Here is a 24,608-nt window from a genome sequence, read left to right as displayed (position 1 = left end):
TTATTGAAATATTTTTCATTATAACTATAAAACAAGATTAAAGTAATAAAAATTATCACAATTCAAAAGTAGTAGAATTCATAAGAATACGCTAAATAAATATTGAATTAATATGCATTTTTATTTAAGATCATATATATAGTAAAGTATATATTTCAGAACCTTTGTTAATTTTTTTAACAGGTTTTTTTGAATAAAATAAACATTATTAAAGTGAAACAAATTTTATAAAAGTATGCTTAAAAATATTTTGAAATTTTATAAATATGCTTAAAATTTTGAAATTTATACAAAAATAGTACATAGGCCAACGGAAGGTGAAGTTGTCTTATTAAATTACAGGTATTGGGTAAAACTAATAGTTAAAGTAATTAAAAAATATAAAATGACTTAAAAAGGAACAACGAAGATATTTGATAAATATATTAAAAATAAAAAATATAAAAATTAGACACTAACATTTTTAAAAAATATTATTTAAGTAACATTTTAAAAAGTGTTAAAAATTAAAAAAATTACTAAAAAAATTATTAATTAAATAATCAAATAAATTTCTGAGTTAATTAAAAAAACAAACTGAAATAACTTGTAAAAACATAATTACTAAAGTGAAACAAATTTTATATTATATGAGTATAAATCATAGTTTCTACTTAATTGTATTAAAAAAAAAGTTTATATTTAGTTGTAGAATTTATTGTATAATTTCAGTGAAATACAATTATATCACATGATATGTATAATTATTTTTATACATCTTTCACATTTTCTTTTCATATATATAAATCCAAAATACACACTTCAAAATTACAAGAGACAAATTATACTTCCACTCTCATTTTCGTGTTATAAAAATATTTTTCCAATAATCAATCAAAGTTTATTTATTTGGTCCATCAAAATCCCCACCAAAAAGAAACTTGGTCCATCAAAACGCACAGTTTTAGTCTTCACCATTTTTCGCTGGGCTAAAATCCTAAAACCCTAAACCCATATATCGCCGAAAGAACAGAGTAGCACTATCAGAGCACCCTGCCATGGAGAACACTAGCAACGACGCTGGCGTCGAAGCCCTACGGCTGCTGAAAGCGACGGAACCGCCTTCATTTCTCACTCCGAACCCAGCGCTGTCGGAAGCTGCTCGTACCGCATCGCAATACTTGTTCTCTTCCCTAAAACCGTTTTCCCCAAAATCGCCACTGGACCAACTCCTTGTGGACGGTTTCGACGCAGAACAGATATGGCAGCAAATAGACCTCCAAACGCAGCCTCTGTTATCCACCATTCGCCGCCGCGTGAAACAGCTGGTCGAAAATCCCGAAGAGATTTCCCAGCTGAAGGTTCCTTCGGAGGGTGGGAACAAGAAGGAGGAGAAGAGTCAAGACGAGTGGGAAGAAGAGAGTGACGGTTTTGACGAGGAATTGGATGAGGAAGAGGAAGAAGATGAGGATGATGAAGTAAAGGAGGGAGAAGGAGAAGAAGAAGAAGAAGAGACGGAGGATGAAGAGGAAGAGGGGGAGGATAATGAAGAAGGTGGTGTCATTGAGGATAAATTCTTTAAAATAGATGAATTGACAAAGTACTTAGAGAAGGAGGAAGATGATTTCGAGAATGGCGAGGCAGACAGAGAAGGTGAGGAGGAAGATGACGAAGAAGAAAGTGATGAGGTGAGTCTGTGCTCTTAGTTTGGTTTTCATTACCCTTTTTTGTGTTCTTAAACACGATCATGAGATTAACCTGGTCTTAATTGGTTATTGCTTATTAATTAATTAATCGGTTTCTGACTCATTCTAATTATATTTATCTAGGAAGGTGATTTTGGGATTGGTGATGATGATGATGAGGATGAAGATGAAGAAGCAGAGGGCATAGAAAGTGCAAGGTGTTTATTCTTGTCCTCCCAATCTCCCACTAGAGAACTAAAAAAAAAGAAGATATTCATCCATTTTAAGCTTGCAATCTAAGTTATTGCTTATCTCACAATCACTAATCTGTAATTTCACTTACGGGTCAATGAACTACATAAATAAAAGCTTTAAATTGCTTCGCTTCAGTTTAATGATCTTTGTTTCACAGATATCTATTGATATCACTCGTTTATTTCTTGTCGTGGATAAAACTTTTTGTGGTGATGTGTGAATAACAATATGAAAGCATTACAAGCAGGAGGTCTAGGCATATGGTAGTACTATTGTGATTTTAATATTTTTACCTCGTAGCCATAAGACCATCTATGCTTTATGGTAATGAATTTTTGCTGGTAAAGTGTCAACACTCAACACAACCTGACAAGCATAAGCTAAGTGCACAAGCAACGAGAGACTAAGAAATTTAGGTAGTGTTGGGAGCAAGATGGCTAAGAACAATGCTGACACACAAGTAATTGTTTGTAAAATATTTATATTTACATTAAAAAAATTCTCTGAGAGAGAAAGTTTAATTTTGTTAATATTCTTTGTTGTTGTTATCATTAAGTCATAAGTTACTATAACATCGAAAGAATTTGACCTTTATCTTAAATTTATAATTATATTAAGCAAGCTGTAGGAAAAACAATACAAATGTAGGATATAACATATAAAACATAGTGTGACTGAGGGGACATATGCCTCTAGGACCTAGTGTGTAGGTCTGTGTCTGTCCTTAGTTGCAGTTGCTGAGGTGAAAATATTAGAATAGACCTACAAAACTAGATGAGTAATGGATATACTAGAGACAATATAGGAGTAACACCAATGAGTACGATGGTAAAATCACACCTAATTTGGTCATTGTGAGAAGAAGACCAATAGAAACCCCAATAGAAAGAGTTGATTTGATTGATAATAGCCTAGTAGACGAATAGTTGAAAGAGAGGAAGACCAATGAAAACTCAATGTGAAACCATCTGAAGCTTGAGGAAACTGAAGGAGAACAAGTAATCTAACTGTATGCCATTTATGCTTAAGATTTCTAGTAGCAAAGTAGTTTTTGTGTTTTTGTCAATAGTAATTGCTGCAGGCTATGATTATTATTATTGTTGTTGTTGTTGTAGTTGTTATTATTGTTATTTCGTTAGTTTTGGATTCCCTCTATGGTTTTGTCTGGCCAACTGTATTTGGTCAAGTGATGTTTCGTCTTTTTTAAGCTTTACAGTATTTCTTTTACTACTATTTAATTAATTATTATAATAATTATTCTGTGGCTTGTTTGTGGCGGTGTATTTGCTTTAATATTAAGTTCAGTTCTCCTTGGTCATATGTTATGCAATTAGCTGGGTACTTCTGTTTAGTTATATTACTCCTTGTAATTGCTTACTGATTTAGATGGTTTTCCTCTATTATCCATTTGCTGGGTTCATTTTTTCTTCTGTTGCTGTCAGGTATGAAGACTTCTTTGGAGGTAAAAAGGAAAGGGGGTCAAAAAGAAAAGCTCAAGTACTTCAGGAATCTGAATATTCTGATGATGAAGATGATATGGAATTTGACAAGCAGGTCTCTCTCTCTCTCTCTCTCTTTATATATATATATATATTTATTTATTTTGAAAACAACTTTCTTATCCTTCTTTTTCCAAATGTATGTAGACGAAAGGGACTGCATCTGCCCATGAAAAGCAACTGGAAAAAATTCAGTCCAAGATAGAGCTGATGGAGAAAGCTAACATAGATCCAAAAACATGGACTATGCAGGGTGAGGTAATACAGTAGTCCCTTACTTTTTTTTACCTGATTTTTTTGTGGATTGCATTCCTTGGCCCTTTTTGCTAATATGGTGTTAGATTATTGATTGTTGAATTTATAACAGGTAACTGCTGCAAAGAGACCAAAGAATAGTGCATTGGAAGTTGATCTGGACTTTGAGCATAATGTGAGGCCTGCTCCTGTAATCACTGAAGAAGTTACAGCTTCAATTGAGGATATAATCAAGAAAAGGATTATTGAGGTAACTAATATGTTGAACTGGCATGGTTTGGACTTCTACTATAATACATCAAGTTATTTACACAAATGGAAGCAGATATATAGATGGCAGCATATACAATTTCTGTAAAAAGTTGGGTGTGTGTGTTGAGTTGATTATTTAACTTATACTACTAAGTAATACATGAGACTACAAGCACCTACAAACACTATTTGTTTCTAATTTACATTTGTGTTTACTATAGGGGCACTTTAATGATGTTCAAAGGGTTCCTAAATTGCCATCTAAAGCACCTCGGGAAGTTAAAGAGTTGGTAAGCTTGTTTTTACTGAAATAAACCAATTTTAAGGTTCAACTTCATGTCTTGCTATATCTATACGTAACTAACTTGTACAAGTCATTTCATTTTCGTTATGAACACAGGATGACAATAAAAGCAAGCAGGGTCTTGCAGAACTTTATGAGGTCCGTATTTCTTGGATATATTTGCAACATTGGAAACCTATTATTAATTCCTCAAGGAGTTGTACATTTTGTGATGTTCCTCAAAGATTTTTTTAATGATTGACAGCAAGAATATGTTCAGAAGACAGACCCCACTTCTGCTCCATTGTCATTTAAAGATGAACAAAAGAATGAGGTGCTAATCTCGATTGCTTTATTTTGTTTCTATTTATATTACTATTTAGTATCTTTCTCATTTGTTATGTGCTTCATTTCCTTGTGTAATACAACGCTATGTAGCCATCCTTTTATATATTTAATTATACATTGAATCTTGATACTTGTACTTGTAATCAGGCAAGCATGCTGTTTAAGAGACTCTGTCTGAAGCTGGATGCCCTTTCTCATTTTAACTTTGCTCCAAAACCTGTATGACATCAACGTTCTTATTATCTCTTTTGATAGACAATATACTTGACACTTGAAATTTGTCTTCTTATTTGCCTTGAATTGAACTGAACAGGTTATAGAGGACATGTCTATTCAAGCTAATGTGCCTGCTCTAGCAATGGAAGAAGTAAAGAACTATTTTTTTTAATCAAATTTATGTTTCTGTTTCTTCCATTTATCATATACTGACAATGTATTATGCCTTCCCTGGGTAGATTGCACCTGTGGCTGTTTCAGATGCTGCTATGTTGGCACCTGAGGAGGTATTTGATGGGAAAGGTGATATTAAGGAAGAAACAGAGCTTACAAAGGCAGAAAGGAAAACAAGGAGAGCTAATAAGAAAAGAAAATTTAAAGGTACCATCAGTTATGCAATAAAAGTCTCTTCCTGGTAACTGGCATATAGCAACATATACATAGAGATTATGGTGTTCAATACTTCATTACCTGTCTTTATGCAAAGTTGCACACCATATGCATGATTGTTCTAGGAGGAAAGATACCCAGCATTTTGTTTTGTACCAGACACTATCTTCATATGCTTTTCATTATAATTAACAAACTTTTATGGTTACAGCTGAGGCAGTAAAAAGGACGAATAAGAAGGCACAAGAAGGGGTGATTCGTAGCAAAGTTAATGGTAATTTCTTTATATATCCTTTTTGTACTAGGTCTAAGAAATGTTACATTATACTCACTTATTTTTGAATGTGACACAAGTTAATTTCTTGTTAGCAACCACATTGTTTAAAGAAAAATAAAACTATAACTATCGCGATGTCTGTTCTATTATGAATTCCAAAATGCCATTATCCTCTTATCGCGGGAGTTGGCTATATACATATCTTCTCCTTTTTTAATCTTGGCAGGCTTCTATAAAGTTATGGTAGAAGTCACATCCCTTATGAGTGGAGCTTGCTTTCTGTCATAACTCCCACCAAATCCTGCATAATATTGAAATTTTAGGTAGACATAGTATACCTTAGGTAGATTCAATCGGTTGTACACTGCAGTCTCAATTACTTCCAAATTAAGCCTAACTGAAAAAAATGTTTTAGTGAGACAGGGTACCTGGATATGACTCTACCCTTGTCTGGGCACAACTCCTTGTATCTTAGTCTTTAGATATGATGACTAGTTTCCTACACATTGAGGTTAGTTGGCTGCCAACCGTGGAATGAGTAACCAGATGTAGTCTAAAGAATTTTTCCAAAAGATGATATTGTTGCTTCTCACCTTGAATCTCCCTGGATCTTTGCAGGGTAAACAACAATTCAATATTTATGATTGTTTACAGAAGCTGCACAACTAATAATAAGTTCAAAGGGGGAGCCCATGGCAAAATGAAGTAAAATTGACATGGAAGAGGATTTTTGTTGGAGTCAACCATGATAAATGAGCAATGCCATTCATAAGCTTGGTAGTGGCAGATGAAAGCAACTTGAATGCTCTTTTTAGTTTGGCTGTTTTCGTCATTCCTTGAATTCTTGGTTAATATCAAAACATGGAAAGGAGAGTCACTGTTTATTTACTTTTCCTGCTACTCATTGTTACAAGTTCGTAGCAGCGGTATTTTTTTTTGTGCTAAATTTTGTATTCTTTAATTATATTCACAGCTGATATGTAGAGCACCAAACTAATGGCAGATGGTCATAGTTGAACCTTGAATTCTCCAAACCAACGAGGCATAAGAAAATTGTTGGAAAATTTTGCTTTTGATGCTTTTGCTTGTAAAACTTTTTGATGCAGTAAATCTTTGATTCTCTTGAATTCCTGGCGTGGCATTGCTATCTGGGGATGGGCATGAGTTTTTTGTGTTTTTCTAAACAGATGGTTTATTGTATTGGTCTGCTTTTTGAGCATTGCTGACGACAGGTGGTTGCACTTTGAAACGAAGCAATGAGAAATAAGAAAATCGTTGGAAAATGTTGCTTTTAATGTTTCTACTTATAAAACTTTGATGGTAGATCTTGGTTCCCTTGAATACTGTTGTCTAGGGTTGGGCATGGGTCTTTTAACTTAATCTCCTTGAGTACTTGTACATTAAATGGTCCAGTTCAATATTCTTTTTCTTTTCCCCTTTGAATACCCCTCTCTCCCTACCAAAGTGTCAATGAATATTTATAACGATTTTTTTTTAATAAAAAATAGTTTTGAACATCAATGCTTCTATCATGTTTGGTGACAAATAATTTCTAAAAGGATTTGAAAGACTCGCCTTCGAATTAAATTCAGATGTGATAAAACATGCAGAAGTAATGTATTACTAAGCAGCATTCCCAGCATGGAACTTTCTCCTAGGCACTCTAACCTACAGCAATCAGCTCGTCTGTCAGAGACAAGTAAAAGATGATTATAGAATAGAATAGTGCTATTTATGAGGACAGTGTATTTCATAAGAAAACCCAGAGCAGAGCTGCTACAAGGGTATTGAATACAAAACTGCCTAGGTGGCTCCCCTCACTAAAAGGAGCTACCCGTAATTCCCCTCACTCTTATTTCTTCTGTAATGTTCTCCGAAGTCATAACTAAGCTAGAATGAGCAAGGCTTGACGCTATTAATCTGCAACGTTCTTCCATTGATAACAGGTTAAGTAGCCCAATCAGCTCTTCCATTGATTTTAGCTTTTCCAGAATGCCTGGCTTAGATTGTCTGGATAAGTTGACTCGTACTGTGATACTACCACCACTAAAATATTTTATTTTTTCGGCTCTGAGCTACTAGAATAATTGAAATCCAAAGTCATTAGCACTTTAAGAATATGCATACTACAAACCACCTAGACTGAAAGCATCATAGCTGAATCCCATATTGCGCAATAAACATTAAAAAACTTAAGTAACACGTTCAACTAAATTATTGAATTATCACTTCTTCCAGTAAAAAGGGCAAACGCCATCAACTCCCTTAACTCAAAGTTACCCCACTTCTCTGAGAAAATAAAAATGACAAAGCGTACTAGCCGTGAGAGGGGTATCACACCTAACAGTAGCTTTTCATTTACTTAAATTTCCTTCAAGCCTCTCAATTGCAGCACTAACCCCACTCTTCACTTGTCTCTGATCTGAGTGTGGATGTGCAGCTGGATTACCTTCATTAGCCATTTCTACCAGCTTCAGATGGATCCAACCTGCCAAACAATTAATGGAATCATAATTTCAATAAATAGCCACATATCCACAATACAGATAAGCAAGGTAAATTTTAAAAATAATTGAATGATGAATTTGGGTCGTTTCCTTTTACTCACTAACTTACAAGACTACTCAACAAATAATAACAACTTTACCAAGAGGAAAGCAAAATGCTGCTCCCAGCACCGACCCTAGTGCCATATTCCTTGCTCGCCAACGGAGTGATCCTGGCACTAACATAAAACGGGAAACAATATATCAACACAAAAATTGTGAAATTTAACCATATTTTACATTATCTAAAAAAATATCACCCTAAAGAAAATGAGATAAAAAGCAGAACAGTTAACTGTTCTCATCATCCGGCCCAGGTAACAATATAGAGTGTACAGTAAGTGTATGATTTCTTACTGATTAAACCAAAAGCTGAAGCAGTGGCTGATCCAGCTCCAACAACATTAAAAACATCATGAACACCTCTCTTCTCTGCAAGCAGATTTTGTAAGCAATAAAATGCAGCAGTGAATATTCCTAGGCGTACCCCTCCAACTATTGAGCCCCGTGTAACTCGAATGAATCGTTTCTCCATTGCATCTCTCATCAATCGATATTGCTCACGCTTGTCTTCTGTGCTCCCAAGTTTCAACATAACTTCTGCATCCTTGCTCTAGCAACACATGTGAAATTCCTTAAGATCACCACAATTAATTGGGATAATCTAGACAAGCAATGTTTACAATAACATGGTTGGCATGAAAAAAAACCTACAATCAGCTAAAGAAAAGATAATTCTTGGGAACCATAAATCAAATAAATAACAAGGAATATTAATTCTTGGGAACCACAAATCAAATAAATAAATATGAAATCATAACCTTAGTGCTGAACTTAAGTCATCATGGTCATATATCTAAGAGTAAGAAAACCAAACCAAACTCACATACTGAATTACAGAATATGCAATTCGGTCCTTTGAAGAAAATGATCTTCACTTATTCTCTTGTCTTTACTTTTAATGACCTTTTCTGTGTTGAACACAATACACTTTCACAATTCTATATAAGGCAGAGTTTTGAAGCATATTTTTACTCATAAACTTACAACAGAAGCAGCTGCCTCCTTGCTACCGCCATATAACATGCCTGCAAATACTCCAACGACAGTTGCCGTGCCCCAGTTAACTGTTCCAGCTAGTTTTGGAGAATTCTGATTAAAGAAAGCATTAGAATAGGAATGAAGTTAAATGAATTCAGTATGATGAAGTCCATGAGGGAAACAGAAAGTTTTCTCATTAGATCAATGCAAGGTCAATAAGATAAACATTCAATACATTGTGAATTATGATATGTACAGATTTCTGGAAACACACATTAATTTAATACTCAATAGGTACATACAGTTAGATAACCAGCATTCCATAACACATATTTTCAAACAGAATGAGAATTGAGAAGCCACTGCATCAAACCTACAGAATTATAAAAGTGATTTGCAGTATATTTTGAAATTTGGTCATGAGATTCATGACTCACCACCTCTTGAAATATATGTATATTTGTTTGACATTAATCCACACTCGTAAATGATAACATACACCCGAATTATTTTTTAGAGAGAGAAACTTATAATGCATCACTAAACACCTAAGGTGAGACCTAAAAAAACATCTAGAAAACAGAAAAGCAAAATCCACACTCAGATTTAACAATTTCAACATTGCAATTTCGGATTAGACAAGTTTTATTTGGTGCTATTAAGTAAGGTATTCTCATATTCTTCACTATTCTGTTGATTTTAACTGTAATCAGCATACAGAGGCTTGATCATCATTTTGTAGAGATGCTTCAAAATTAAAAGTCTTTTTCTGTTCTTGTCAACCGCCAATTGAGTGCTAAATGAACCAAATCATTGCAGCTACCAAATTGATAAGTTACACAACTATCATATAAACCGAAAAGTCTAGGGTTCTTTATTCAAATTCTTTGCACACTGTTATCCACACACCGAATAGTTCAACTAAATTCTAAGTTAAAATGAAATCGAATAACAAAAATAAAGAAGAAGAATAAAAAAAAGCAACATAGAGGAGTTTCGTACATATGGAACGGTGGCTTCTGAGTTGTCAGGAGCTTCCATGATCGGAGATGCGGCAAAATCAACGGAATGGAAATGGAAGTTGTAGAAGCTGTTTGGTTGCCGAGAAATTAGGCAACGCAAGAAAATCCAAAACGGAAAAGGGGAAATTGATCTCCGAAGAAATTGATTCGGTGTGTATGGCGGTGGACTCGAACGATTGCACCGCCGAGGAATCGTTATTTTTAGGTACTTCAGCTCTGAGATTGAGACTAAGACTGAGTTACATGGAGTAGCAGTATTCTTTCTATTCTTTCATTTTCTGTTTTTTTTTTTTTTTTACCATGTATTGATAATTCATTATTTTTTGTTCTTTTCTGGGAAACACACATCTTATCTATATTCTTCTTTCAACGTAATATTTTATTTTTCCGATAAACAATATCTTGATTTTTTAATTTAATATTTAATTGAAAATTAATTTACACTCTTTTAAAATTAATATATGACTACCAAAATATACTTTTCTAGTTGACTTTTATATATTGTTATTTGGTTTCTACTATGACATTTCCATGTATTTAAGTGTGACATATTGCCTTTGCATATGCTTACTTTTTAATATTATGATATATGATTGGTAGGAAAAAAATGTATCTGTTGTTATTATTCAAATGTGTTTGATAATTTTAGATTATAATTTCAACATATGATAAATCAAAATTTCAAAAAATTATGATTAAAAGCCAACATATTATTATTTTCTTGTTAACTTTTGTTTTTCTGTTTCACTTCCAACCATTGATTAATTTAAATGCAAAATCAACTATTAAAAAATTGTCATGCATTCTTTTGTAATTTTATTATAAATTAATAAATTATTTTAGACTATTCAAATAAAATAAATTATCTTAAAACTACTTTTCACCTAACTAACAAATTTAAACATAATTTTATTTCACATAAATGATTATTAATACAACACTCAATCATTAAAGTAATCTCTAAAAACATTTCAATCCAAAAACAAATTAAATTTGGTTGCGTGGTAATAACAATGGAAGTTCTCAAGTGATCAATTTAAGTTTGTTTATCAGCTTAACCACTCGTTATATTATTTTCTTAAAACACATTTGAGGGGATAATAAAAACAAAGTGAAATAACAAAATGTTATTTTCACAATTTCATATATTAATTATCTATGTTATCATATATTTTCCTGCCTTTTTCTGAAATGCATAGTTTGTTGTATAAATAACCTTAATCATTTGCAAATACTATATTCTAAAGCAACTTGCAGTTCAGTGTTTTACTTTTCCAACCCACAAAAGCAAACCAAGGGAAAACAGAATTTCAAAAGCCATTAAAATAAAAACAACAATAATCCCTTAGTCCCTAACCCCAACATAAAGTGCAGGAAAACCCACACACAATTAATCTAGATTCCTCACCACCACCCCATCTCAATAAAGCTGCCCCCATAGTCATAATCATCAACCAACCAAGCAAGTTGAGTTCCTTCACTAATCATCACGACCATGCATGCACCCATTACTCTTGGCAGTGTACCTCATAATTCTCTCAACATACTTAATCCCATTAACTTTGTGCCACCCCAACACATGCCGCTCATACTGCGGCAACATAACCTCCTCTTCTGCATGAACCACGTTCTCATGTTCCACGTAAGCTCCGGCTCCTACAGAGTCCTCTATATCGATCTGTTTTGTCTTAGTTTCTGTTTTTGGGCTTTCAGCTCTCCTTGTTACAAAAAAAGGTGCATATATTCTGATTATATGATTAGTCTCATAGTTTTCAATTGTTATGCCATGAAAGTTTAATACATATCCACATATCTAACACTTTTGTATATTAGTAAAATATTAAATCCCTCAAGACGCTAGAATGCAAGATACTTGTAAGGGAAGGATATCTGGGCCTCAGAATTTGACTACTTTTTATGCATATATAGATCACAATAAAGAAAAATAGTTATTAGTACACTTTAGATCCCCTTTTTGTTTGGATATTATGGAAATCTTAGGTTTTAAGGAACCCTTAAATCGTGATCTTATTTTAAAAAAAAAATAAAATTGACGACTTTCTTCTATTTTTTTTTATAAAAACGTGTCTTTATTAAAATTAACTAGCATACAAAATTTTTCAACAGAATTGTATAACTTTAATTTTTCTTGTTGAGTTAAAATGTATTTTTATAAAGTTTTCTTTATTTCAAATAATAAAAAAAGATAAATATTCTCATAAGATAAATAAAAAAATTTAAAAAGACAATATTTAAAGAAGTATATCTAATAAAACTGTTTTACTAAAAGAAAGGCATAAAGGGATATTTCTAAAAAAAACTTATATATCTAAAAAATTATATTATCAAAATAATAATCTTTAATTATAAAAAATTGTATAAATATTCCCAAAAATATTTATAATTAACTAAACAAATAGTATTAATCATTCACAAAATAATGATTCTCATGTACCAAATACTTTCCTTTAATTTACCGCCGCTATCAGCATTCATGGCAAATTAGGTTTAATTGTTGCGTATTGTAAGAATACTTCTTTTATTGGTTAAGGTAACAAGCTTGAAGCTTTGATCAAATTAGATGTATATTTTATATTTAACAATAACCTAATGACATATATGATTATCATATATTCACATTCACACACGATGTACTTATAATTGGCTGACTAGATAGTACATATAATACCTCTCCCGTATGGTCCATGAAAACTTTAATGGCTAGCTAATTCAACTACCTGAAATTAGTTGACTTGAAGATGTGTACCTAATACGTTGAAATTAAGAAGATAAAAAGTTTGTATCTAGAGACAGGTATAACCAACCAATACCATGTTGAACGTGAAGTGCCACTCTATTTTTTTCTACGCCATGCAAGCCTAATCCCATTGTACCGGTAAGCCAAATAAGGAAATCAAAACGAAAAAACAAAGCCAATTCATTCCTAGGATCCTCTTGTTGTTTCTCATAGTTTTTTTCCCTCTCTTATATCAACTAAAAACCCATAAACCTGAAAGCTAGGGTCATGCCTGTAAGAAAATTAATCAAGAAGAAAACTATCTACTCCAGGATCGTGAATAATACCCTCTCCCAATCTTCTTCTAATAAGGACAAGCCGAGAATGCCAAAAAGGAGTCATTATAACCGGGCATATACCAGCTCAATACTCTCATCATAGGTCTTGCTCGTTTGAAGAAAAAGAAAATCGAAAGAAATATACAATAAATTAACGTGAAACTCATATGTTTATATTTTATTTTAATTCAAAACTTTCATCTCAATTGATTTTCTTTCTATTTCTTTACACTCTACCTCGGGGGATGCTTGATCCTCATTCTTTAAAACTGAGAGAACAAATAGAAAAAGAGAAACAAAAAATGACGCAGTTATTCAATCTTATTAGTACCTGGCTAATACTGACATCGTCCTCGTTATTAATCCCACATGCGGCTTCCTACGACTTTGGGATACACGAGACGGGTCTCACGTGCGGGGCTTCTGAGAGCCCAGGATCGAGCGCGTCCAAGTTCATGGCCATAATGGACACGGTGTCGTTTCAGGTCAAAGAGCGAGGCTGGGGAGCGCAGACGCTCCTCGGTTCCGGGCCTCCGATGTACGCATTGGGCCAGTGCCGCCGCGACCTGAGGCCCACGGAGTGCTACACGTGCTTCACCCAAGCGAGGCAGGTGCTATCGCGGTGCGTGCCCAAGACAGCTGGCAGAATCTACCTCGACGGATGCTTCCTCCGCTACGACAACTACTCGTTCTTCCGCGAAAGCGTGGACCCCACGCGCGACATCAGCGTCTGCCAGTCGTCGCCGGGGCTTCGGAAAGACGGGGAAGGACGGGTGGCAGCAGCGGTGGCGAACGCGACGAAGGGCGCGGCGGAGTGCGGGTTCGCGGTGGCCGGAGTAGAGGGGGTTTTTGCGTTGGCGCAGTGCTGGGGGACGCTGGATAAAGGGACGTGCGAGAGATGCTTGAATGCAGCGGGGACAAGAGTGCAGGAATGTGTGCCTAATGCTCAGGGTAGGAGTCTGTTTACTGGTTGCTTTTTGAGGTACTCAACGCGCAAGTTCTACAACGACGTTGCACTGCATGGCATCAAGGATTCTACAAATTCTAGAGGTATACAACATAGTAAGTTTTTTCCTTTTGTTATAGTTAAAACATATTTTAAGATGATTTTTAATTAGTTAATAAGTTTTATATATATATAACACTAATTTTAGAATTTAATTAAAATGGACTGAGAATGTAAACATTTTTATATTATTATTTAATTGATAAGTACTAAGTGCAGTTGGTCCTTTTTACTCGTATTTTTTTTAAAAAAAAATTATCGATAAATATGTTATTATCTTTTAATCATTAGTTTTTTATTAGTTGAGATTCAAACCAAGTATCTTTCATTTCTCTTTTTTGTCTTCTTTGATCACTAAGTTAATCTTGTAATTTCTTTATCTCTTCTCAAATATTTAAAGTAATTTCATATATTTACACAGAAAAATAGTTTCATATAAAAGAAACTTTTAATTAAGCTAGAACTACAATAATTCTATGCTAGCATATACTTGGTGTTGATAAGTACCAAGCACACGGATCCTGTGACTTAATCAGTGGCTTGAATTTCTGAGTTATCTGTAAATAATTATTTAGAGCAAGAGTTTTGTAGTCTATACTATAGTGTTTAATTCAATCATAATTGTTTTCCGTAAAGATACATGTTAACTCTCACACACACAAAAAAAAAACTCTTACCAAAAAATGTATATAGTTTCTTTCTATGTTGACTTTTTTATAATAACATTATGGCATGTAACTGTGTATTGCATGCTTTAATATATCCCCACACCATGCCTGTTATTGTTACAACAGGACATCAGTATTGTTTAATTTCTACATTTGAAGTTACTTTTAACTTCTTCCAATGGTTTTTTCAGAAGGGCCTAGTACTGTCTGGTTGATGGTTGCATGTGTATTATTAGCGATTGTAGGGCTTTTGCTCGTCGTCCTTGCTGCATTTATATGCCGGAAAAGAATAGCATCATCGCGTAGAAATAAAAGTAATGCTTACTAGTCTGAAGCCATATTAATGCTAGTATTTTACTCTGCTCTAATGGTGCTAATTAATCTTATTCTCTTCAGTAAGCGACAGTTGCGGTGCGTCACCTGGTTTTGCCTACGTGACTGGCTTCAGTTTTAGGTACGATTTGCTTGAGAAGGCCACAAACTATTTCGATCCCGCAAACAAATTAGGGGAGGGTGGAGCTGGTTCTGTGTTCAAAGGAACCCTGCCCTCGGGAGGGACCGTTGCTGTTAAACGACTGTTTTTTAATGCCCGGCAATGGACAGAGGGGTTCTTCAATGAGCTCAACTTGATCAATGAGATTCAACACAAGAACGTGGTGAAGCTTTTGGGGTGCAGCATTGATGGTCCTGAAAGCCTTTTGGTTTATGAATTTGTGCCCCGTGGAAATCTTGATCAAGTCCTTTTCGGTGAGTTCTTCACTTAATTTGAATACACAAGGCTATATATACTACTACCTTTGATCTTTTATATATATATATATATAATTATTATTTTTATTTTATAAATATTTTATTTGGATGATTTAACTTTTTGTATTTTAATTTTTTTAATGTGGATAAACTAATTTAATTTTAACAAAATTTAAAATTTCATTTTAAAATATTTATTTAAAAATTAAAGTTTTAATATTAAATAAAAATAAATATTAATATTTTTTAAATATTTAAAATAATTTTAATGTTCGACAATATTTAATAATAAAAAGTAAGTTGTGACCATGCAGTGGGAAAAGAAAAAGTTAAAATAAGAAACTTTTTAACTTCTATCCTCTGTTTCACGCTCCCTTTCTCCTTCCTAGCCTTCAACCTCATCTTCCCCCTCCGATCCCGCGTCCTCCACCTCGAGGTCGTCGCACGCGTCGCCGTCTGACACGAGTCCTGTGACGCCTCCGTCTCGTCCCTCTGCACGCGCACCCTCTTCGCCCTCCTCTCCTTCCCCTCTCCCTCGCCGCCGCCGTCCACGCCACCGCCTCTGTCGCCCAGGAAAATCCTCAAGGCCTTCGCCCCCGTGCCACAAGTCCTCGCCGCCGCAACGTTCACTTCATCGCCATGGATTTGGATCCTCGTTCGTGCAATTATCTCTGGCGTGAAAGTGTATTTGATGACATTGTTGAGCCTTGCTCATAGTTTTCCGTAACGGAAGATCGGGTGTGAGAGAACGAAGACTACTGTATGAGTGGAGAGAATTTGAAATTCTATGAAAAATTTCAATTTCTATTATTTTAATCTATTAAATTTTTAAAAAAAATTGATGTAAATTTAAAATTTTGAAAATCCTATATCCAAACAATTAAATTATGATTAAAAAATTAAATAAATTGACTAAATATCACATCCTAACATATTTAGAGAAAAATCATGATTTTCATGATGACTTGGCTTTTAAGTTTTGTTATTGATTACTAACTAGCACAATTTAATCTTGTGAAATTCAGCTTAACTTTTAAGGGAGAAAAGAACATACTGTATATACAACTTATTCTCTTTATCTATCTTTCTCCCTCCTGATTTTCAAAAATGAGAAAAGATTCCTTGTAACTTGCAGGTAAGAACTCAGAAAATGCTCTGAACTGGGAACAACGGTTTCGAATCATATGTGGGATAGCTGAGGGCTTAGCATACCTTCATGGAGGCCCTGGAAAAAAAATTATTCACAGAGACATAAAGTCCAGCAACATTCTATTTGATGAGAATCTTAATCCAAAAATAGCTGATTTTGGTCTTGCTCGTAGTGTTGCTGAAAACAAATCTCTTCTTAGCATAGGAAATGCGGAGACACTGTAAGTACAAAAATTCTTTCATTTCAATTTAGCCCTTGTTAGGTACATTGATAGCTGATATCCATGCCATGCAATATTTAAAACAGCAAATCATTTATAAAAACGTTTCCTTGGAATCTCAATCTCTTAATAATTTAGTAATAGAAATGATGAACAAAGTTCAAATAAATTTCAATAAAAAAATTCACTTGTGATACATTAAATCAAGTAATCAACTCCTTATGGCAGGGGATATATGGCTCCTGAGTATGTTATCAACGGACAATTGACAGAAAAGGCAGATATCTATGCTTTTGGGGTATTGGTTATTGAAATTGTCAGTGGTAAGAAGAACAGTGATTATATACCAGAGTCAACTTCAGTACTCCACAGTGTAAGATTTACAATCCCTCATACCTTAACTTATTGGAATTAGTGAATTTCATTAGCAGCTAGTAACTTAATCTTTTTATCTCTTCTTGTTCAGGTGTGGAAAAATTACAATGCAAATATTATCACATCATCCGTTGATCCCACTCTACATGGCAAGTTTACGGCAGAAGAGGCATCAAATGCACTCCAAGCTGGCCTTCTTTGTACACAGTCTTCTGATACTCTCAGACCATCCATGTCTGAAGTAGTTCAGATGCTAACAAAGAAAGACTATGTTATTCCCTCCCCAAATCAACAACCATTCCTCAATTCCATAGCCCGCATTCTATCCTCAAATGGGCATGCAAGTGCAAGATCCTCCTTCCACAGCACCACCAGTTCCCTAATTCCAAATGATGATGTAACAGTACTTGAGAATTCATTTTCTCCTTATTCCAGGTTCAACCCTACGGGGAGTCCTGACTCAAATATCCAAATATTGGGGTACCTGAGCCAAGGTAGGTGAACTTCAAATCTTAGGATGATCCATAGAACCATGCATGGTTAACTAAGTTAAGGAGTTCTAGTTCACTATGTATATCATTCAGGGGGTGAGCTGAAACTAGGCATAATAGAAAACTGAGAAAAGTCACTACTCTCCTAATAAGCTTAATTTTAAATTTTGAGTGTATAAAATTCTTATGTGCAAGGCTGGAAGTTAAGCAAAGGGGGGTATTTATGGATTTTGCTCAACAGAAGATTATGGTTATGAAGCTACTAATAGTTTATATTATTTTGTGCGTGAAGATTATTAGAGTTGATGCAACTTGTTGATGTATTAGAGTTGTTGAAACTTATGAAACTATTTTCTCTGGTTGATTCTTCTCTAATATTATTGTCAATGGCATTCGGCATAAGTTTGAATTGAAACGGATGTCTTGTGTTTGATTCGTGGCAGACATTCAGTTATAGTCATGTATATGTAAGCTCTCTTTATTATAACCTTGTAATGACCAATCTCTCTTCTTCCTAAACTTTATGTTATCAAAAATATATTTCGTCTCCTTATTTGTTGGGATTAATGAATTATTCATGTATTTCAGTTTTTTTTTTTTTTTTTTGTGGGTAATGAGATAGAGCCTGTCCCCCTTCCCATTGGCTTTATATAGGGGTCATGCATAATAGAGATAGAACCAGTTTATTAAAATTTTGAAAAAAAACAGTTTATTAAAAATAAACCAAACATATATTATATAATTATATATATATATATATATTATTTATTTTACTATAGTATTTTGTAACTTGCCTATAAGTGGACACACTTTATTCTTTTTGTTATTATTATTATTATTATTATTATTATTATTATTATATAAACATATTTATATTATAGCCTATGGTAATGCATGATGTATTTTTGTTCTATGGATTTTAGAAATATTACACACTTATTTATTTTATTTACTATAAAAAAATAATTAACAAAATTGACAAGTAGATTTGGTTAATTTGTTTAAATTTATTTGTTAAAAAATATTTTTTTAATAAGATAAGTAGTTTTACATTTTTTTGGTATAAACTGTTTTTTAAATAAATTCTATATACTTTTGAAAAAATCACTTTTCAAAAACATTTTTATAGGCAATTTTTTATTTATTTTAAACAAACAGACCAAAATATTGCTTATGGTCTCTGTTCATTTTTCTCATATATTCTAGTTGGGGTTGCGTGTCATTGCCCCTTCCATGGAGAAAAAAGTGTAGTGATGGAAATGGCGGTAAGAACTAAGAAATGCTAGGATGAATTGAGCTATTTTTTCTTGGTATTTTCTTATGTACATGTTCGATTGTTTATCTGAAACTCATAAAAAATGGCAGTAAGAAACATCATTTTTTCCCTACCTTTGTTGACTGATATGGCCTCTGTTCATTTCCCCTCTATAGATTCTAGACTTGCATGTCCTTGCCCTTTCCATGCAAAAAAGAAAACCGTGCAGGTCTGCCTGTAAGCTAATTACCAACCATTATCTTTCACCAATCCATAGTCATTCATACAGACATATTTTTTAAAATTTCCCTTCCTTTGTCACTTATTTTTCACAAGATTAAGCTTAAGGAGTTTGATATAATTTCTGATTTTATTTCTCTACCTTTTTCGGCTTGATATGGCCTCTGTCCATTTCCTCCCTAGACTCTAGAGTAGACATTGGGTTTGCATTCCTTTGCCAGTTTGCCCTTTCCATGCAAAAAGGAAAAAAGAAAAAAGAAAACCGTGCAGCTCTGCCTTTAAGAAATGCCAAGATAATTTGGGCAATTTTATTATCTTGGTTTTGGTGTTTTCAGCTGTATATTCTCATTTGAAATTGTATTCATACCGTAACAGCTTCAACCAGGGTTTGGAGATCTGAATTTGAGATCTTAATAAAAATTTTGATGAATTCTGTAATGTTATATTACTTTCAATATTTCTTAAATTTTTTTTACTTCAATTAATAGATCTTATTTTGAGAATTTAAATAATTTTTTTTGGTCTCACAAGAGACTATTTTTTCTTTTTTCTTTCTCACGCTCCCCCACCTTTCCCCTTCTCTTCCTTCCCCTTTCTGTTTTCTCTCACACTCCCCCACACCTCACCCTCCGTTGTGTCACCCGCCCCCACTCACACCCTCCACCGCACCACTCACCACCACCATCTGCTCCCTTTGCGAACCCCACCACCTTCACCTCCTTCCGTGACGAACCTCACCTTGAACTCTCCGCCATGCGACAAACCTCCACCCTCTCCTCCCTCCGACACGACCCCCACACTCTCCTACCTCCCCTTAGCGATCACCATCTCTAGTCTCATCAACAACATCCAGAGATAGATCTAGTGTTCATAAACCCAAATCTATCTTTTTCATAAAGAAAAATATATTTCATTTTTATCAGTTCTATTGTTCATCCCCTTTCCTCCCTTTCCTTCGATTTTTTCTCCTTCATGCCAGTTGCTACCCGCGGGTCTCTGTTGGACAAAGAGACAAAAAAAAAATATTTTTTTTGGAAAACAATGCAGATTTCAGTAGTTCTTGTGAAAGAACCAAATTTTCACGGAGAGATCTGACTACCAACTCCAATAATAAATATTTAGAAGATTAGGTTTTGAAACTAACATCTCCTTCCAAAAACTACAGTTTGAACATGATCTAATACATTTGGCTAATTATAAACATATTCTGTTAGAACTCACTTTAATCCTATTTTTTTCTCTCTCTTTGTTTGTGTCATGATATTTATTATTATTTTTATGTAAAAATATTTAAAATAAAGACAATATCAAACAATTTATAACAAAACACAGACAAGATGTCCTTGACATATTTATTACTTTTTCTTTTTCTCCTTATTTATTTCATCTTTCTATCCCATTCACTCAAAATGGAGTGGAAACAAATTCATAGCTAGTAGATAAAAACTTCTATGTAAAACTTATATCTAGCTGTCTCTTAATTTTTCTTTCCCATTTTGGCCATCTGTCATTTTCTTGATAATTTTGGCCAATGGTTCTTTTCTAATTGACTGAGTAGCAACGTGACTTTGTTGTCTGTGCTTCGAAGCTTACTACTATCTATCTATCACACGGCCAAACGGTTCACAAGTTTGTTAGGTATATGGTGTCATGCACAAATTTTTCAAACCCTTGATATAAATGTAATAATAAAGTCTCTTAAAAAATTTACAATAATTCGCGTATCATATTTGACAACTGAATTAAACTTCTTATTTGGAGTATATATCAATCTATCACATATACTTTATTGTTATAAAAAATGAAGTATAAAAAGTGTAAACATGTTAACCGTAAAATGATGAAAATAAAATTCACAAGTTTTTTTAAAAATTGGGGTAAAATGCACTAAATAAAATTTTAGAGGTAAAATTTGCTAAAAATTAAAAAGTTTGGGATAAAAAATACAATTAAGTCGAAATATAATAGTCAATTTTGTTAATCTAAATTGATCATTTTTCGAGTGATCACACTTATAGTACGTCACACTCTATCAAAAAACTCAAACATAACTTATGCTATGTAGGAGGGATGAATCATATTTACATCACTTACATTCCTCAAAATGATTCATTTCAAGCCCAAGTACTCTTTTTATGATCACCGTGTTACATATGACGTTTGATAGCGTTAAAGCCTTCAATTTACTCATACATATAGGAATCATAGTGACTTTAAGTCGAAGGATTACTCTCACCTTATGGTTGTCATTGTAACACCCAATTTTTCTTAAAATAAATTAAAAATATATATATTTAAAAATAAATAGAGTTTTAGAAAAACGACGAGATTTTTATAATTAAATAAAAACTTCATACCCCATTGCCCAGAAACTCTTCTCTATGCGGAGGTATGAGGGAGGGATGTTGTACGCAGCCTTACCCTTGCATATGCAAAGAGGCTGTTTCCGGATTCGAACCCATGACCAACAAGTCACCAAGGCACAACTTTACCGCTGCACCAGGGCTCGCCCTCATTTTTATAATTAAATAGACAAGGAAAAATAATTTTATTAATTAAAATAATGGTTTGGAGGAAAATAAAAAAAAATTATTCATTTGATAGGAAATAAAATAGAGTTCATGTTTATAAAATATAAAAAAAAAATAGAGTAAATAGTATACTGAGAGTATCCTAACTATAAATAGAGACATATTAGGTCAATTTTGATATTCACGACACATCTTTACGCTTTCTTTTTTTCTCAAATTCGTTTTCATTTCTCTTTCTCAAAACTATCTCTTTTTTCAGCATACACTAAAACCTTTCTCACTAAAACAATGAGTCTAGGCTCGTTAACCGTTGGATCATCATGAAATTTGAACCCGTGTTTTGAGACTCATTTCCTCACACATACACTGTTGGGATTTGCAAGAGAATATCTGTGGTCGAATAAATATCTCTCACACTCAGCTTTCTCTTTTCCCACATACACCCAAATCTGTCACAATAAAACTATGATCCTGAACTGGTTAACCATTGGATCATTGTGAAATTATAAAACCACCTTTTGAACCTATTTTTGCAAAGTCTCACCGTTGGGATTTTTGAAATTATGTTATTGAAGAGAAAAATTAATTTCGCACATTGATAGTAAAATGGAGGCTACAATCTCTTCTCCTTCTATGTGACACTTGGAAATCCTAGTAGAACAATGAGAGGAAAAACTTGAGGTGTCTCAAGGAACCGCTATTACTATCGGACTACATCCATGAGCCCTCTTGGAGGTAAGAGACGAGTTTATCGCAATTGGGATTAGAATTGACATATGTAAGATCTTTGGAGGATTAAATTAGGATTTATTTGAGATGTTTATTGAATTATAATTTTCCTTTATGATTATAAATATGATATTGTTGTGTTTGATGGACCAATGGATGTCCTGATGCGAATTGGTTGATAAAATTGAGTGCTCTTAATATTTTCGTATTTTTGATCTATGATTTTAATATAATTATGTGAAATTGTTTAAGGAGTTTTACTCCACGTGCTGTGAGAAATTTTTTTGTATAATTTGTTTGTACTTGGGAAAAAATTAGCTAGATTGACATGATAAATTGTTTTATTGAGATTACGGAATGGAGATTCAAATAACGTCCCTATTTATTCCCTATGGATTATTAAGGGTGTTTAGGTCATTTTTTCAGTTCTGTCACTCTCTTTTCCCTTTTCTAAGCTATATCAACATAGCCAACTATAAAACTAATGCGCTTGTCAATTAATTCTTGGTGTAATACGTAACTGACAAATTGAACCTCTGATGGGATTCACTGTAGAAACCCGACGAGTTGAATCACTTTGAGGTGCGACAAGTTAAAATGATTCTGAAAATAATTGAGTAGTTGTGTGTATTGCATAGTTCATAGGTAAAGTGTATATGATTCATGAGGTGTGATAACATGTTACTTTGATATTACACCATCGTGATTGAAACCGAGTGCATGTGATAAATTGAGTATGTATTGACTTGTAATACATATGTGCATCAAGATGTGGTGTGCATTGAGTATTGAGATATTAATCGTACAATCACACGACTATAAGACCATTTAAGGGTGACGAGTTAATAGCGACAAGTATTGTGATGAGAACCACTGTGGGGACTCGACGAGTTTAATCACAAACGTGACGAGATAAAATTATTTTGAGAACAATTGATGAGTCATGTGTTTTGTATAGTTCATATGTAGAGTTTGTGTGATAAAATTTTTTCTAGGTTGGACTTGAATCAGGAGGGAAAATTCCTGATTGACTCTTTGAAGTCTAGGCATCGGAGATAAATACACCCGGTTTGAGTGCTCCTTTAAGCATGTGTCGATCCCACATGGTTGGAGCATTTTGGTAAAACAACATGACCCTGACTGGTCTCCATATGATTTTACCTAGTGAGAGTGACCTGACTTACCAGGGCATGGTCTGTCTTATCATGTACCCCTAGGCGCCCGACGAGGTTTTTCACTGACATGATACCACATTATATATATGATTGGATCTTAGTGTATTTGTTGCATAATGTTTGTGTATTGATCGATATTGATTGATTTAGTGATGTTGTGTTTTGATCATTGAGTACGTGAATGATGTGAAAATGAATGAGACGTATTGTGTTGAGATGTGATGTTACACGACAAAGTGATGGAATGACGTGAGTTATGTTTGAGTAAGTTATATTTCGTTTATATGATATGTATATCTACATGTGTTCTTGTTTCTCTCTGTTAGTTAGGAATGTGATAATTCATTCATCGTGTGTTGTTTATGTTTGGATCTTGTGATGATCTCTAACTTTGTGTTTGTAGAAGCAGATGGTTAGGTGGATTGCTTCAAGGAACATTGTGCTGAAGGACATCGGGACACAATGCTCTGATAGGATATGATAGTGGAGCATGAGTTTTTGTTTAATTACATGATGTTTTGAGCCGAAAATATTTTTAACAAGTTTTATTCGATAATAGTGAAGTGAATGTGAACTTTTTATCATGTGAACTCTTTTATGTTCATTGAATAAAATCTCATTTCATGTAATTTCATATTTTCATGTATTTCATTGTATTAATATGTATATCAAGGCAGAAGGTGCCACAACCAGCACAAGAAGGAGTCAGCATACGTTTTAATTTTCATTTCATTTGCTCACCAAACCAAAGGACACACACGTTTTTAACTCTATTTACTTACAATGGATCAAAACGTTTTCATATTTTGGTTTGATTCAACACACATTTTGCTTTTTCTTCTTCTTTTCATTTACTCACCAAAAGGATGCAAACATTTTTAACTCCATTAATTCC

General features: G+C 33.7%; 3 protein-coding genes across 4 annotated transcripts; 2 read left to right on the top strand and 1 right to left on the bottom strand.

Moving 5' to 3' along the window:
• The first annotated feature begins 904 nt into the window (after positions 1-904).
• Positions 905-6,566, top strand: LOC114393321 (U3 small nucleolar ribonucleoprotein protein MPP10-like). Of its 2 annotated transcripts, XR_003662540.1 has the most exons (14): positions 905-1,667; positions 1,809-1,882; positions 3,362-3,473; positions 3,566-3,676; positions 3,786-3,923; positions 4,147-4,215; positions 4,326-4,367; positions 4,474-4,542; positions 4,704-4,775; positions 4,870-4,923; positions 5,012-5,153; positions 5,374-5,436; positions 5,855-5,950; positions 6,058-6,566. XR_003662540.1 is itself a non-coding variant. In XM_028354613.1 (13 exons), the coding sequence occupies exons 1-13, from the start codon at positions 1,038-1,040 to the stop codon at positions 6,060-6,062; spliced, it is 1,581 nt and encodes a 526-aa protein (XP_028210414.1). In that variant the 5' UTR covers positions 905-1,037; the 3' UTR covers positions 6,063-6,566. The 2 variants fall into 2 exon arrangements, 1 of the variants encoding a protein (XP_028210414.1); XM_028354613.1 differs by lacking the exon at positions 5,855-5,950.
• Positions 6,567-7,128: 562 nt separating this feature from the next.
• Positions 7,129-10,317, bottom strand: LOC114393322. The gene is made up of 5 exons (XM_028354614.1): positions 10,029-10,317; positions 9,033-9,137; positions 8,343-8,598; positions 8,087-8,164; positions 7,129-7,927 (listed from the first exon to the last, which is right to left on the bottom strand). The coding sequence occupies exons 1-5, from the start codon at positions 10,065-10,067 to the stop codon at positions 7,794-7,796; spliced, it is 612 nt and encodes a 203-aa protein (XP_028210415.1). The 5' UTR covers positions 10,068-10,317; the 3' UTR covers positions 7,129-7,793.
• A 2,270-nt stretch (positions 10,318-12,587) lies between these two features.
• Positions 12,588-18,198, top strand: LOC114393074 (cysteine-rich receptor-like protein kinase 1). The gene is made up of 6 exons (XM_028354335.1): positions 12,588-14,173; positions 14,989-15,111; positions 15,194-15,544; positions 16,683-16,917; positions 17,146-17,290; positions 17,384-18,198. The coding sequence occupies exons 1-6, from the start codon at positions 13,291-13,293 to the stop codon at positions 17,792-17,794; spliced, it is 2,148 nt and encodes a 715-aa protein (XP_028210136.1). The 5' UTR covers positions 12,588-13,290; the 3' UTR covers positions 17,795-18,198.
• The last annotated feature ends 6,410 nt before the right edge of the window (positions 18,199-24,608 follow it).

The sequence above is a fragment of the Glycine soja genome, chromosome 17 (genome assembly GCF_004193775.1).
Source record: "Glycine soja cultivar W05 chromosome 17, ASM419377v2, whole genome shotgun sequence".
NCBI classification, from domain to species: Eukaryota; Viridiplantae; Streptophyta; class Magnoliopsida; order Fabales; family Fabaceae; genus Glycine; species Glycine soja.
Note: the sequence above shows the minus strand (reverse complement) of the source record. Positions and strands in the feature narration are given on the sequence as shown.